At 47.9% G+C, this 13,084-nt stretch overlaps 1 protein-coding gene across 1 annotated transcript in view; it reads left to right on the forward strand.

Moving 5' to 3' along the window:
* SLC5A2 (solute carrier family 5 member 2) overlaps nucleotides 1-13,084 on the forward strand; it is a 138,405-nt gene that overhangs the window by 121,951 nt on the left and 3,370 nt on the right. Inside the window, exons 13-14 of the mRNA XM_086931856.1 lie at nucleotides 3,703-3,918; nucleotides 6,082-6,214. Coding sequence (XP_086787982.1) covers nucleotides 3,703-3,918; nucleotides 6,082-6,214 — 349 coding nt within the window. The remainder of the gene's footprint in view (nucleotides 1-3,702; nucleotides 3,919-6,081; nucleotides 6,215-13,084) is intronic.

Here is a 13,084-nt window from a genome sequence, read left to right on the forward strand (position 1 = left end):
TTCTCATCGGAGAAGTTTGCCAAGTATCTGTTTCACATCTCTGAGTCTATCTTCTAGGTTATTGCAGCTTTGCACTTGGTTATGGGGACGTTTGCCAGATCATTGGTTTTTGACATCGGTCACTGGGAATTTGGCTAAGCCCTGCCCCAATTTTTATTAGGCCTTATTACTTGGGTGTTTAGAGTTTGTGACATAGTCTTCTGCTTTGTTCATTGATGTTTTAGGTTTAATCTTTGGTTTCGAGACTTGTCAATGAATGTTTACCGTTGATCTTTGAGTCTCGGTAATTATATCACTACACTTGGTTGTGTGGCTTTGATTTTGGCAGTGGACCTTAGTCATCCCTTCCTGGTTCCTAAGCCATTTAGTCTTTACCCTTGATCACAGAATATTTAGCTTTCATTTTTGGCTTAATGGATCTCTGGCATTATCATTTTCTGTTTAGGTTTAAGCAACAGGTTTATGGCTATAGCCATTAGACTTTAAAGCCTGAAAATGTAGTCTTATGTATTTGCCTTTGTGCATTATATCTTTGGCCATGCCTGTTGTGTCTTGGAAAAGGATTTACAGTATCAGAATGAACTCATTCACCCTTTGGCAGCTGCCATTTAGCCTTGACACTCATTAAGGGCCTTATTTATGAAGCCCTTACACTGCAGTTGCATCACTTTTAGTGATGTTGCAGCCGCGTAAAAAATGTGCCACACTGCGCCATATTTACAAAGTGACGGATCAATGCAGACGAGCCACTTAGTAAACCCCTGGGCTACATTATACCTGCAACAGGTATAATGTATGCAGGGTGGGCGTTCCGGCGCAGAAAAGTCTCGTAGAAGTAGCGCTGTGAAATCTATGATACTTCGTCACTTCTACTGCATCGTTGCGTCAAATCCTTAAGGGATGAAGCAGGCCTTTTCACATAGGGCTTGCACTATGTGAAATTACACATTGCTGGAGTTGCGTCTGTTTCCAGACACACTCCAGCAATGCAAACAGAAGGAGATGATGGACGGAGCGCTGAAACTTTTCAGACACTCACCCTCAGTCACAGATATGGGTTGAATCCATCATTCTTTAGCTCACTTCGCCACCCCAGGTCAGACCCATCCATATGCAAATCAGTCTTGACTTTATTTCTCATGGGAATAGTCCAGCCCGACCTGCCAAGCAATGCACCATTTTTGTGCCGACAGACGCATCAAGATTCCGGATGTATCTGTAAATCCTTGCGACATGGAGCACTGCACAGTAAATACGGCGCAGTCCTGGTGTCGCAAGGATGGCACCCTGAAAAGTGTTGCATCGCTGTTTCAACCCAGCGATGTGACACTTTTAATGAATAAGGCCATATGTATTTTACCTAGGTTGTTTTGGTTTTAGATTGACAAATGGATCTGTAGCTTTTATTATTGGGTCTAATCTTGATCATTGGGTCTTGCTTATTGAGTTGTAGTCATTGGTCATTGGCTCCTACTGACTCTGGCCTTGATTATTAGTCATCAGGTATCGGGCGCTAGGTCTTTTCATTTTTGGTTGGTGAGTTTCGGCCCTTGTTACCTGGGTCTTGACCTCTGGTCATTTGGTGTTTGAATTCAGTTACCTGATTTTGGTCCACAGTCACTGAATATCTGTGATATTAAACATTCCAGGGGGTTGTCACTGGTTATTGGGTCTTAGCCCTCATCTCCAAGTTCTGCCCCTTCCTTGGTTGGCCTGTGACCTTTGAAATTGGGTTTTGGTCATGATAATCAGATCTTCAATACTGGTTAAGGAGATGTTGCTTTGGTCGTTGGGTTTCTTAAGATTCATCATCAAGTCTTTTTTCTTTGGTGTTTACCCATCATTATTTAGAATTGGGCATAGCTTATTGGAAGCTTTGATTTTAATCTTTCAGTCCTCGGCCCTGATAACAGGATCTTTGAACCTGAATGTGGCCAGAGCATTTCAGTCTTTAATCTTGGTTGTAGGGCTTTGTGTTTGGCCAATACATTTTTACCCGATTTATATTGGGTTTAGTCAATAAGCCTCTAGGTATTGATAATTGGAGGGTTGACCCTGGTACTTAGGTCTTTTGCCACAGAGTCCCTTTCCTTGGTAATTTAGTGTTTGCTTTTATTTGATGGGTTCTTGGCCTTGGCCAATGGGTTTTTGACCATGTTCTTGATCTTTTCCCTTCCTTCTTTGGTCCTGGGTCTTGCTTATTGGAACACTGGCATCAGAGTCTCCTGCCTTCCTCATTGCATCCTTCCTTTGTCGTGGTGTCTGTTATTAGCCTTGCTTGATTTTTTGGGACTTTAGCCTTGCTCTTTAGGTCTTTGGCCATGCTCATTGGGTCTTTGGTTATCAAGGTTTGGGTCATTGGATCTATGGTACTTGTCATTGGGTCTATGCTATTGGTTATTAGGTTATTGCCTGGATTTTGGGCTGTATCAAGGTTTGTGGTATCAGTTTTGGGCACTTGCTCTTTTACACTGACCATTGGGCTTGGTTTGCTCTTGGTTAACAAATCTGTGGCTGTTGCCATTGGGCCTTGGTACTGAATCCTTAGCCTCTGTATTTGGGTTTATTCGTCCAGTTTTGGCCCTTCAACATATGTGTTCAAGGCCATTTGCTTTGTTGGTTCTCATTTGGATGTTATTTGTAATGAGCTGGTTGGTCACTTAGTCTATGGACTTTGTCAAACTACGATTGCCACTGGTGGTTGCATCTTTGCCTTCAGTCACTGAACCTCTAGTCTTTGACATTGGTGTTTTGGTTTGTATTAACTGGGGATTTGTCTTTGGTTACTAATTGTGAAGACACTGCACTTGGCCTTACAGCAATGAACCGAAGAATGGGAATCTGGCACTGGTAAAGGGTCTAGGTCAGAGTTGTTTGCCTTGGTCTTGGGTCACAAGTAATTGGCATTGGTCACTAGGAATTATTAAGACTTTGGCCTTCAGCACTTAGGTCTTTGGCCTTGAGCACTACTGGGCTTATTTAGACCATAGGAGTCTGTACTCCATTCCACCACAGCAACAGTGTGATGTACTCTGATCCCCTGGTGGTCTTCAGCCTGACATATTTAGATCTCTCACCCTGCTAGGCATAGACCTCTGTGCTTTCAGTGGCGCTTTCGCCATGGCAAACGCTCTAAAGGTACTGAAGCTTTGATGTGTGACTCTAGGTTTACCGCCTACACTAAGCAAAGTTTTTTGTTTTTCAAAAACAAACTCCCAAAGAGAGAGTTTATTCTTGATAAACAAACAATAAATGCCCCTGATATGCTGGGAATTTTCTCAAAGTGGAGGTCATTTATTGATTTTCTAGTTCAGGATCTCTATGCTTTCCCTGGCAGGTTCAAACAGGAAAAAAGTGTCAGAATATCCATCCTAAATTTGTTGGATGGTATGAGGGTCTTGGTCTCATGGCTCAATGTCAGTCAAGCCATCTGGGTTCCACTGGTGGAGCCAGCAGAAGCTCCATCGGCATAAACATTACAGTTTACCCAAACTCTAAACAGAGCGGGGAACTGAGAGTTTGGCAGACAGGGTGCTCTACCACATTTGTGGTAGAGTAAACTGTCTGTCAAACACTAAATTAGCCCCCCCAGTCTTTGGTTATTTGGGATTTGGTTTTAGTGACCTAGGTCTTGGCTCTTTGGGCATTAAGACACCTTTCCCCCCATACACTGACTCTTTCCTATCTTCCTCAACTTTACAGGGAGCGTTTTGGGGCCTCATTGGTGGTCTTCTTATTGGACTTGCCCGTATGATCCCAGAATTCGCCTACGGCACAGGAAGTTGCGTCTTCCCCAGCCGCTGCCCAAGAATCATCTGTGGAGTGCACTACCTCTATTTTGCAATCATACTCTTCTTCTGCAGCTGTGTCATGGTCCTTGCCATCTCCTACTGCACCCCGGCCATCGAGGAAAAACATGTAAGCATATTACCCATTCCCACTCTCTCCATGGCATTCACATTAACATTTTCCTCACTGCAGCCTCACTCTATGTTTCTCACACTAACTTCACAATGCCAATACTTTTACAGACCTCAGCATCCTGTGTCCCTCCCCGCCGCCCCCTGCACCCCTCAACATCCAAGAATGTGCCTTGAGAGAATTTTCCAGATGTTGCGTTGTCGAACCTTTCAGACCTTGCTTCACCTGCACCCATAAGTGCAGCCTCAGGGCACATGGATCCTACATCTCACCTCAACCTTGCCCTAAATAAACTCAAAAGGCAGTGGAAAAGTCACAAAGCAAACTCTGATTTCTGGAACTGTACCATTTACAGGAATACGTAAAGTAACCCTCATTCATGATACTACACCTGATTAGTGTCTTAAACTACAACAATCCTACACCACTCATTGACCCTCATGGTCTATGATCATGGGTCAAGGCACCCAAAACCCATTGGTCCCATTTCCATTGTGGCAGAACCACTTACCCATGACCATTGGTGAAAATATCTAGTGTGATAAAAGTATAGCTTGGGACATGTGTTATAGGTCATGCTCTCTCGTGCCATCTAGTGTTAGCTGCAGGGTAATACAACAGGTTCCTTGTAATCTTTATTTCGGGTTTGAGCATGTATCAAATGATTTTGGCTCGAGTCCCCAGAATTCTGCAATGGACAGGGACAGGCTAGACCTTGGCTTATGATTGCATGAAACATGAGAAGGTCTCCCTTGCTCCAACAACTCTGCTGAAGTGAATCACCCCACTGGGGGAACAAAATCTAATCAATATTCGTGCACATCTAGAACAATATATTTAAGCAATAAAATACACATTATAAAATAAACAGGCAAGGGCACAAAATGGTTCCTCTGTTAAACACTGTACAGTTTAATAGCTGCCACAAATTAAACTATACCAAGATGCTGAATAACCATGAGCTCAGGACAAGGGGAATCTGGATTAGGCTAAACAGTGGTCGTAGTGCCAATGTCAGCTAAAGATGCAGAAATAGGTAGGGGTCTTGTGACTTGAGTCAGCTACATCTTACTCTATGCGGACCACTACACCGGTGACCTGGCCAGAACTCCAGGTGAACAGAGGAGTATAGCGAGAAGCTAGGATGTCCTTGTATCTTAATTCCAAGGCTGAAATGAAAGGCAACAGAGGGAGTTCTCATAATGGTGCATATTCCTCTGACAAAATGTATATGTTTGGGAAAATCATGGAAAAAATCCACAATGGGATTGGCTACTATGGCAGTACAGTACTGGGCATCTAAATCTGAAGGGGAACCTCAAACAATGGGGTAACCATGCATTGAACATAGAAAAATATTAATAAGTGCACAGAACCTCGTATGGAGCCTACTGCAGCGTGCACCACTCTTTGCTCCGGCCAGCACTGTCAATGACCGTACCAATACCACTACTAACCATAACACTCCTACAAGTGTGACAGTTCAAACAATTCCAGACAAACAAAGAAATAGGAATGGCTTTGCCCGCAGTTATTAGTCATTTTAATGTACAGTGAATTGATAAACAACTGTTGCACTCATCTCTAAATTAAACAAACATCGCCAACATGTGGCAGACTGTCATACATACTGGTGCTGGCAATTAAGTACTGAGCACCTGAAATCACGGACTCAAATTAAGCACTGACTGCAGCATACAACAACATGCTCCTCTGCTGGCAGGTCCCCTACTCCTCCAAACGGAATTGTGCCTCAGTAATCCTAAACTCATTACCTCACACTTCACCATGAAAAATTTCTTCACCTCCAACTTGTCACTTCAGAGTAGAGTCTTCCAATCCAACTAATTTCCTGGTCTACTCTCCACCATCTGGTCCTATAGTCTGACAACCACTCACCACATTAACGTCGATGCCTACCAGTTTTACTTCATTACATAATGCAACCTTGCTTCCTTTAGTGCTAGACACCATCTTGGCTGTCATGGTGGGCACACACAATGGGTCCTATGTCATCACTCCTTGCTTGTACCCTTTCAACTCTTCATTTTACCATCCATTTTGTGCCTATCGCATGCTTACATCTCCCCCACCTTCTCCTCTCTCAAAAGTGCCTGCCTCACACCGGGTAACATTGGGTTGCTCTGACTCTTTCTGCAGCTCCATCGCTTGGTCTACAGTCTCAGATTCAGCACAGAAGTGCGGGTGGATCTCGACGCTGAGGACGAAAAGAGCGAGAACACCCAGAACACAGTACAGAATGGCACAACTGGACCCACGATGGAAATAGAAGGTGAAACAAGCATTAGCTAAGCCAATAGGTCTCACGTTGGTGAACCAGTCTTATTGTTGTGGAAGCTGTATGGCTCACATTATTTCTAAAAAAACATTGGCTAAAGGCAAAAGTGTTTATCTGGTCCTCAAAAAAGTACACATTACCATGGTACACCCGACCGTGAAGGACCTAGCTTATGTGTGGATTTGATCATTGCGTAAGGGCAGCACGCACGGCCGTCTGAGAACCAATACTGGCCCTGGCAAAGTGCTCGGCCGCCTCCCCCCCTACCCACGGGCTGGGGTTGGGGGTACTGCCGAGGAGGGGCTGGTTTTCGGCCAATTTTGTTACAGGGCCGATTTTGCAGCTATGCTACAAAAACAGCACTGTAACAAAAAACAAAACCGGGCCCCACCCGTGCGGCGCACCGGGGTTTGCCCGGTGCCCACTATAGCCAGTTCGGGCCTGCCAGCATGCCATAACTCTTAGTGAAGTCAGTCAATGGGTGAATTGAGCTAACATTGCCCCTTGATGCATGATGGAGTAGGTGTAAGAAACATGTGAATGACACAGTCACAGACAAATGGATGACGTCTATGTAAATATGTTACAAATACCTTTAATGAAATTAAAATATCTTGGCTAACACAGACCTGAGAATTTATTGGTCTAGAATTAGCTGTTAGTCTCGTGTTTGAGAAAGAAGGCAAGAAAGTAAGGAAGGCAGACAAAATGCGAAGATAGAAGGGCAAAAAGAAGAAAGGAAAGAAGGGAGGGAGGACAGAAAAAGAGTAGGAAGAAAGGCAAACAGGAAGAAAGAAGGCAAACAGGAAGAAAGAAGGCAAAAAGAATAAAGAAAAGAAAAGGGAAAGAAGAAAAAATGAAAGAAGAAAAGAGCAAAAAAAGGGAAGTCAGAAGGAATGACGAAAGTAGAGAAGGAAAAGAAAGAAGGAAAGAATGGAGGCAACACAAAGAAAGAAGGCAAAAGTAGAAAAAAGAAGGAAAAGAGAAAAAAGAAAGAAGGCAAGAAGATAGAAAGAAGAAAAAGGTAAAGACAGCAAAAAATAAAGATGCAAAAAGGAAAAAAGCAAAGGAGGCAAAAAGGTAGAAATAAGAAAAAGAACTAAAGACAAAAGAAAGAAAGACAAAAGAAAAGAAAGGAAGAAACAATAGAAAAAGTAAAGAATTAATGAAAAAGCAAAGGAGGCAAAAAGAAAGAAGGAAAGACAAGGAAGAAAGCCAAAAAGAAGGAAAGAAAGATAAGGAAAACCTAAAAAATTAAGAAAGGCATAGATGAATGGAAGAAAAAGGGAAAGAAAGAAAGAATGCAAAAAAGAAAGAAAAATGAAACAAAGGAAAGAAAGAAGATGGAAAGAAGAAAGGAAAGAGGGTTCACGGTATAAAATATTGGATACTAAAAGCCAAATTACACCCCACCGATGTTTAAATAGGAGTAGTTTCTGTCCTGTAACTCCAGTTCTGTAGTAGGGGTATCTCTGTTATAGTCATAATCTAGTGAATAGTCCCGCCCATGTGCGTGGACCCCGGCAATCAAAAATAATCTCTTAAGATGTCAAAATAATGCAGAAACTGCAAAGACACTTAAGAGATAATTTAAAGACAAATAATGCAGCCTATATCCACAGGCTACACTGTCCAGTACTTCAACTAGAAATTCCACCAAAATTCACCACACACAGTACAGCCTGCTAGTTTCTACCATAGAGAAACCTGCCTCCCCCAGTCAAAGACTCAGGAATGATAGAGAGGAAGGCAGGGACAGACAAGCCCCATAGGCTGCCATTATGTGGCTTAAATAGGATACTGTGCCTTTAAGAGAACTTTCCAGAACTTCTCCCAGTATCCCAGAATGCATAGCAGGTCCCTCTTACTTCAGTTCTTTTTGAAGGCGAAGCACGCCAGACCTGTCGCATTCTTGTATGATGAAAAAATCTCCACCGGGGAGGAGGGCGGGCGCTTATGACTATAACAGAGATACCCCTACTACAGAACTGGAGTTACAGGACAGAAACTACTCCTTCTGTAGTAGGGGATCTCTGTGTATAGTCATAATCTAGTGAATAGAATGGCAAGCCCATCCCCACACCAAAGCGGCGGTGGAGAATAAACACATAACGCCACTACTGTGCGAACAAATTCCGCAGCGAAGCCTGGCCAACCTGAGCGTCTGCCTGGCGTCAGTGTCCAGGCAGTAATGCTTAGCAAAGGTATGAACCGACTTCCAAGTGGCTGCCTTGCAGATCTCAGCAATCGGCACGTTACGGAGCAGAGCCGTCGTGGCAGCTTTGCCCCTGGTGGAATGAGCCTTAGGCTTACCTCCTAAGGTCTTATTAGCCTTTTGGTAACACAATTGTATGCCGGACACAATCCACCTAGAGATGGACTGCTTCGAGGTCGCAAGACCCGTCCTGACCGACCCATAATTGATAAACAACTGGTCAGACCTACGAATATCCTTGGTTTTATCCAGATAAAATTTCAACACCCTCCTAACATCCAGGGAATGGAGAGACCTCTCCGCTGGGGATGAAGGGTTCTGAAAAAACGTAGGCAAAGTTATAGTCTGGTTGACATGAAAATCAGAAATAACCTTGGGAAGAAATTTAGGGTGAGTACGCATAACAACCTTAGCAGCATGAAATACAGTATAAGGTTCATTACAACACAACGCCTGAATTTCACTCACCCTGCGGGCCGATGTAATGGCCACAAGGAACGCCGCCTTCCAGGACAGGTGCTGCAACGAAGCCTTATGAATAGGTTCAAAAGGCTCCTTCATCAATCTGGACAACACCACATTCAATTCCCATGAAGGCGAGGGAAGCCTGACAGGAGGGAATACTTTCTTCAAGCCTTCCAGAAAGTCTTTGATCACAGGGATCTGGAAAAAGGAAGTCTGTGAAGGGCATTTCCTGTAGGCAGTCAATGCAGCAAGATGAACCTTAATGGAATGGACATTAAGGCCAGACTGCGCCAAATGTAAAAGGTAAGGAAGGATGACAACTTCCTTGCAGGTCGTAGGATCATGGTTCTTAGATTGGCACCAGATACAAAACCTCTTCCACTTGTAAGCATATGAAGTCCGAGTGGAAGGTCTCTTAGACTCCTTCAGTATGTCCATGCAATCATCGGGCAGATTCAGATGGCCATATTGCACTATCTCAGGAGCCATGCCGCCAAACTCAAAGACGAGAGGCTGGGGTGTAACATCCGTCCCCCGAACTTCGTGAGAAGGTCCGGCCTGCACGGCAACCGAATGTGAGGAAGGAGAGACCGGTGAAGTAGGTCCGTGAACCACCACTGCCTGGGCCATTCCGGGGCGATGAGTATCATCCGAGCTCTGGACCGGGCCAGCTTGATGAGCACCGCCGGAATCAGGGGAATGGGAGGAAAGGCGTACAGAAAGTTGTTCGTCCAGTTGATCCATAACGCATTCCCCAGAGTCCCTTGTTGGAAGTATCTGGAGGCGAAGTCTCTGCACTTGCTGTTTTCGGCGGTGGCGAACAAATCTACGTCTGGAGTTCCCCACCTTGCGAAGACTTCTCCTAGTACTTCGTCGTTTATGACCCATTCGTGGTTTTCCTGCAGCTGTCTGCTCAGTGCGTCTGCCTGAACATTCTGCACACCTGGTAGATGGGTGGCCGTTATCGTCAGTCCTCTGGCCAGGAGCCAGTGCCAGATCGTCTGCGCCTCCTGCGACAGGGTGCGCGATCTCGAGCCCCCCTGCTTGTTGAGGTAATACATCGTGGTGGTATTGTCCGTCTGTACAAGCAGAGAGTTGGTCTGGAAGGACGGAAGAAAGGCCTTCAGCGCCAAGTGAACAGCCCTGAGTTCCAGGAAATTGATGTGATACGTGGTCTCCATCGGTGACCACGTGCCCTGAATCTGTAGAGTCCCGGAGTGCGCTCCCCATCCCAGAAGAGACGCATCCGTCACGACAGTCTGCGTGGGAATGTCCTTGTGAAAGGGAACCCCTCTGAGGAGATTCTCCGCCGAACACCACCACTTCAGAGACTGAAGAGCATGCAGCGACAGTCTAATCTTGTCGTCCCAAGATCCTTTCCTCTGATCCCACTGGTCCTCCAAGCACTCCTGCAACGGTCTCATGTGCAGCCGTGCGTGTGGCGTCAGGAAGATACAAGAGGCCATCGATCCCAGTAGAGAAGACACCGTCCTCACTGTTGTAGATGGAGTCGTCATAAGAGCCTGAGCCTTCCGAAGGAGTGATAATCGTCGCTCTTCCGAAGGAGACACTCTTGCTGACATCGTATTGATGGAGGCTCCCAAGTACTGTATGCATTGGACCGGAGTCGGGACAGACTTGGCCATGTTGATGTGCAGCCCCAGCTTGTTCAGGAGAAAGCACGTCTTCTGGAAGTGTGCTCGTGCTTCCGAGAAGGAGGATGCCTTGATCAACCAATCGTCCAGGTAAGGGTAGACGAACACCTTGTTCCTCCTCAGGTGTGCAGCTACCACCGCCATGCACTTCGAGAATGTTCTCGGCGCAGACTTCAGTCCGAATGGGAGTACTGTGTATTGATAATGATTGGTGCCGACTTGGAACCGCAGGAACTTCCTGTGTTTGTGTGCAATGGGCACATGGAAGTAAGCATCCTGTAGGTCTATAGCGCAAAGCCAGTCTCCCTGTTGCAACTGAGGATAAATCTGATGCAACGACAGCATGCGGAACTTTTCTCTGCGAATCCATTTGTTTGCCTGTCGCAAATCCAGAATGGGCCTGAACTCGTTCTTGTCCTTCTTGCGAACCAGAAAGAACCGGGAGTACAGACCTCTTCCTCTCTGAGACAGAGGTACATCTTCTATCGCCCTTTTCCTTAACAGGACATCCGCTTCCGCCTGAAGCTCGCGCAGCTGAAACTGCGAGCCGACCGGGGGAATGGCCGGAGGAGGGCTGGTGAACCGAAGACTGTATCCATTGCAAACAATATTCAGCACCCACTTGTCCTGAGTAATTTTTCTCCACTCTGCCAGAAAAAGTTGTATGCTTGCCCCTACCGGAGTGGGTAACGGATCCGGGGGAAGTAAGTTCCTAGGGCCTAGACCCCGCCTGGCCCTTGGGCGCTGGAGCCGACTGCTGGCCTCCCCTGCCCTTCTGCCGCTTCTTGGTCTCTTTGGGCTTCTCCAGGCCCACAGCCGTCAGCGTTTCTGCCTCCGCCTTCATGCGGGCCATTTCATCATCCGCATGCTTCCCGAAGAGGGTCTCACCGGAGAACGGCAGATTGGCCACCCTCTGCTGTGCGTCCGGTTTCAGGGACGTAAGCCGGAGCCAAGCGTGGCGCCGTTGGTTGATCCCGTGGCAAAATCCGTGAGCCGCCAACAGGGAAGAGTCCGCAGCCGCGCTGATTATCTGGTTGGCCACCAGCATCCCCTCACTCAGGACTTCCATGAAGTCTTCACGCTGCTCCCGGGGCAAATGCTCCGCAAAGCGCTCAAGGGAGTCCCAGAGGGCGCGGTCGTAGCGTCCCAACAAAGCCGTGGCACTTGCCGCCTTCATGGAGGTAGCGGAACTTCCACAGACTTTTCTCCCCGCCGAATCCATCCACCGAGATTCCTTGTCCGGGGGGACCGTGGAGGTCGGGGTGGTGGCATGCTGCTTGCGGGCCGCCGTGACGATGACGGAGTCAGGCGGGGGCTCAGCTCTCAAAAAGGCCGGATCCGAGTCGGGAGCCCGGTACTTCTTTAGTAATCTCGACGGAGCCGCCCTCGTCACCGCCGGGGTGAGAAACAGAGCCATAGCCGGTTCTTCCAGGCCCGGCACCAGGGGCAGGAGAGGACGAGACAGATGCTTCTGATGTAGAGTCTCGAAAATGACCGATGTCTTTGGCGTAGGCACTGTCAGGGATATGCCTAGCTTCGCCGCGCCCCTCAACAGGACGTCCTGAAAGGCAACCAGGTCATCTATCGGGGACACTCTGGTGTCCGGTGACCCCGATAGGGTAGGTGAATAATCCCTGGTCCCAGAGGACCTCGTGTGTGAGCGCGATTCGCGCCTCCTATGGCGGTGCCGCGATCGCGTGGATGATCTGTGCCGCGATCTCTCCTTCCGCCCAGAGCGAGAGCGAGACCTGCCCGCTCATGGGCGCTCCTTCGGTTTACGTGGGGGGGTCTTCCGTGGTTCATCACGGGGTTTCTTCGGTTCCTCCCGGGGTTTTGGTTTCGGAGTCCCCTTAGGAGGAACAGGCAGGGACGGCAGGGAAGTGGACCTCGGCGGAGGAACCTTCGGTTGCGGTGTGGGCCCATGCGGAGGGATCGGAGGTGGAGAGGGATCTCCTGAAGGCAGCGGTGGTTTGGGTGGGGGGTCCTCCTTAGGCACGGGGGGAGGAGTAGGAGTCCTGGGCCAAGACGGAGTGTACACTTCCTCGTACACCGAGCCCGGTGATTCCCTTAGGCGAGGGTTGCGGAGAGCCATCCCCATCAGCAGGCGACCTCTTCCTCTTGCGACCTCCACTGGACGCAGCGTGACTCCTGGGACTAGAGTCCCTTTTCCGCCGTTTTGGAGAGGGTGACCTACTCCTCGACGCTGACCGCTGTCTGCTGGACGCAGAACGACGCTTCTCCGGCGTCGAATGACGTCTCCTGGACTCCGGCGTCGAACGCCGTCTCCTCGGCGTCGACCCTCTTCTCCTCGGCGTCGAACGCCGACTCCTCGACGTCGACCTCCTCTTTCGGCGACGTCGACCTCCTCTTTCGCGACCTCTCCCGTCGTCCTCTCGACGTCGGGCGGCCCGCCCTCGACGACGAGCGCCGCCGTCTTGATGATCCCGACGTCGAGGAGCCCCTCGACGTCGATCGGCGGTGTCGCCTCGACGACGACCGACAATGTCGCCTCAACGGCGAGCGTCGGTG

This window comes from Lissotriton vulgaris, chromosome 7 (assembly GCF_964263255.1).
Source record: "Lissotriton vulgaris chromosome 7, aLisVul1.2, whole genome shotgun sequence".
Classification (NCBI taxonomy): domain Eukaryota; kingdom Metazoa; phylum Chordata; class Amphibia; order Caudata; family Salamandridae; genus Lissotriton; species Lissotriton vulgaris.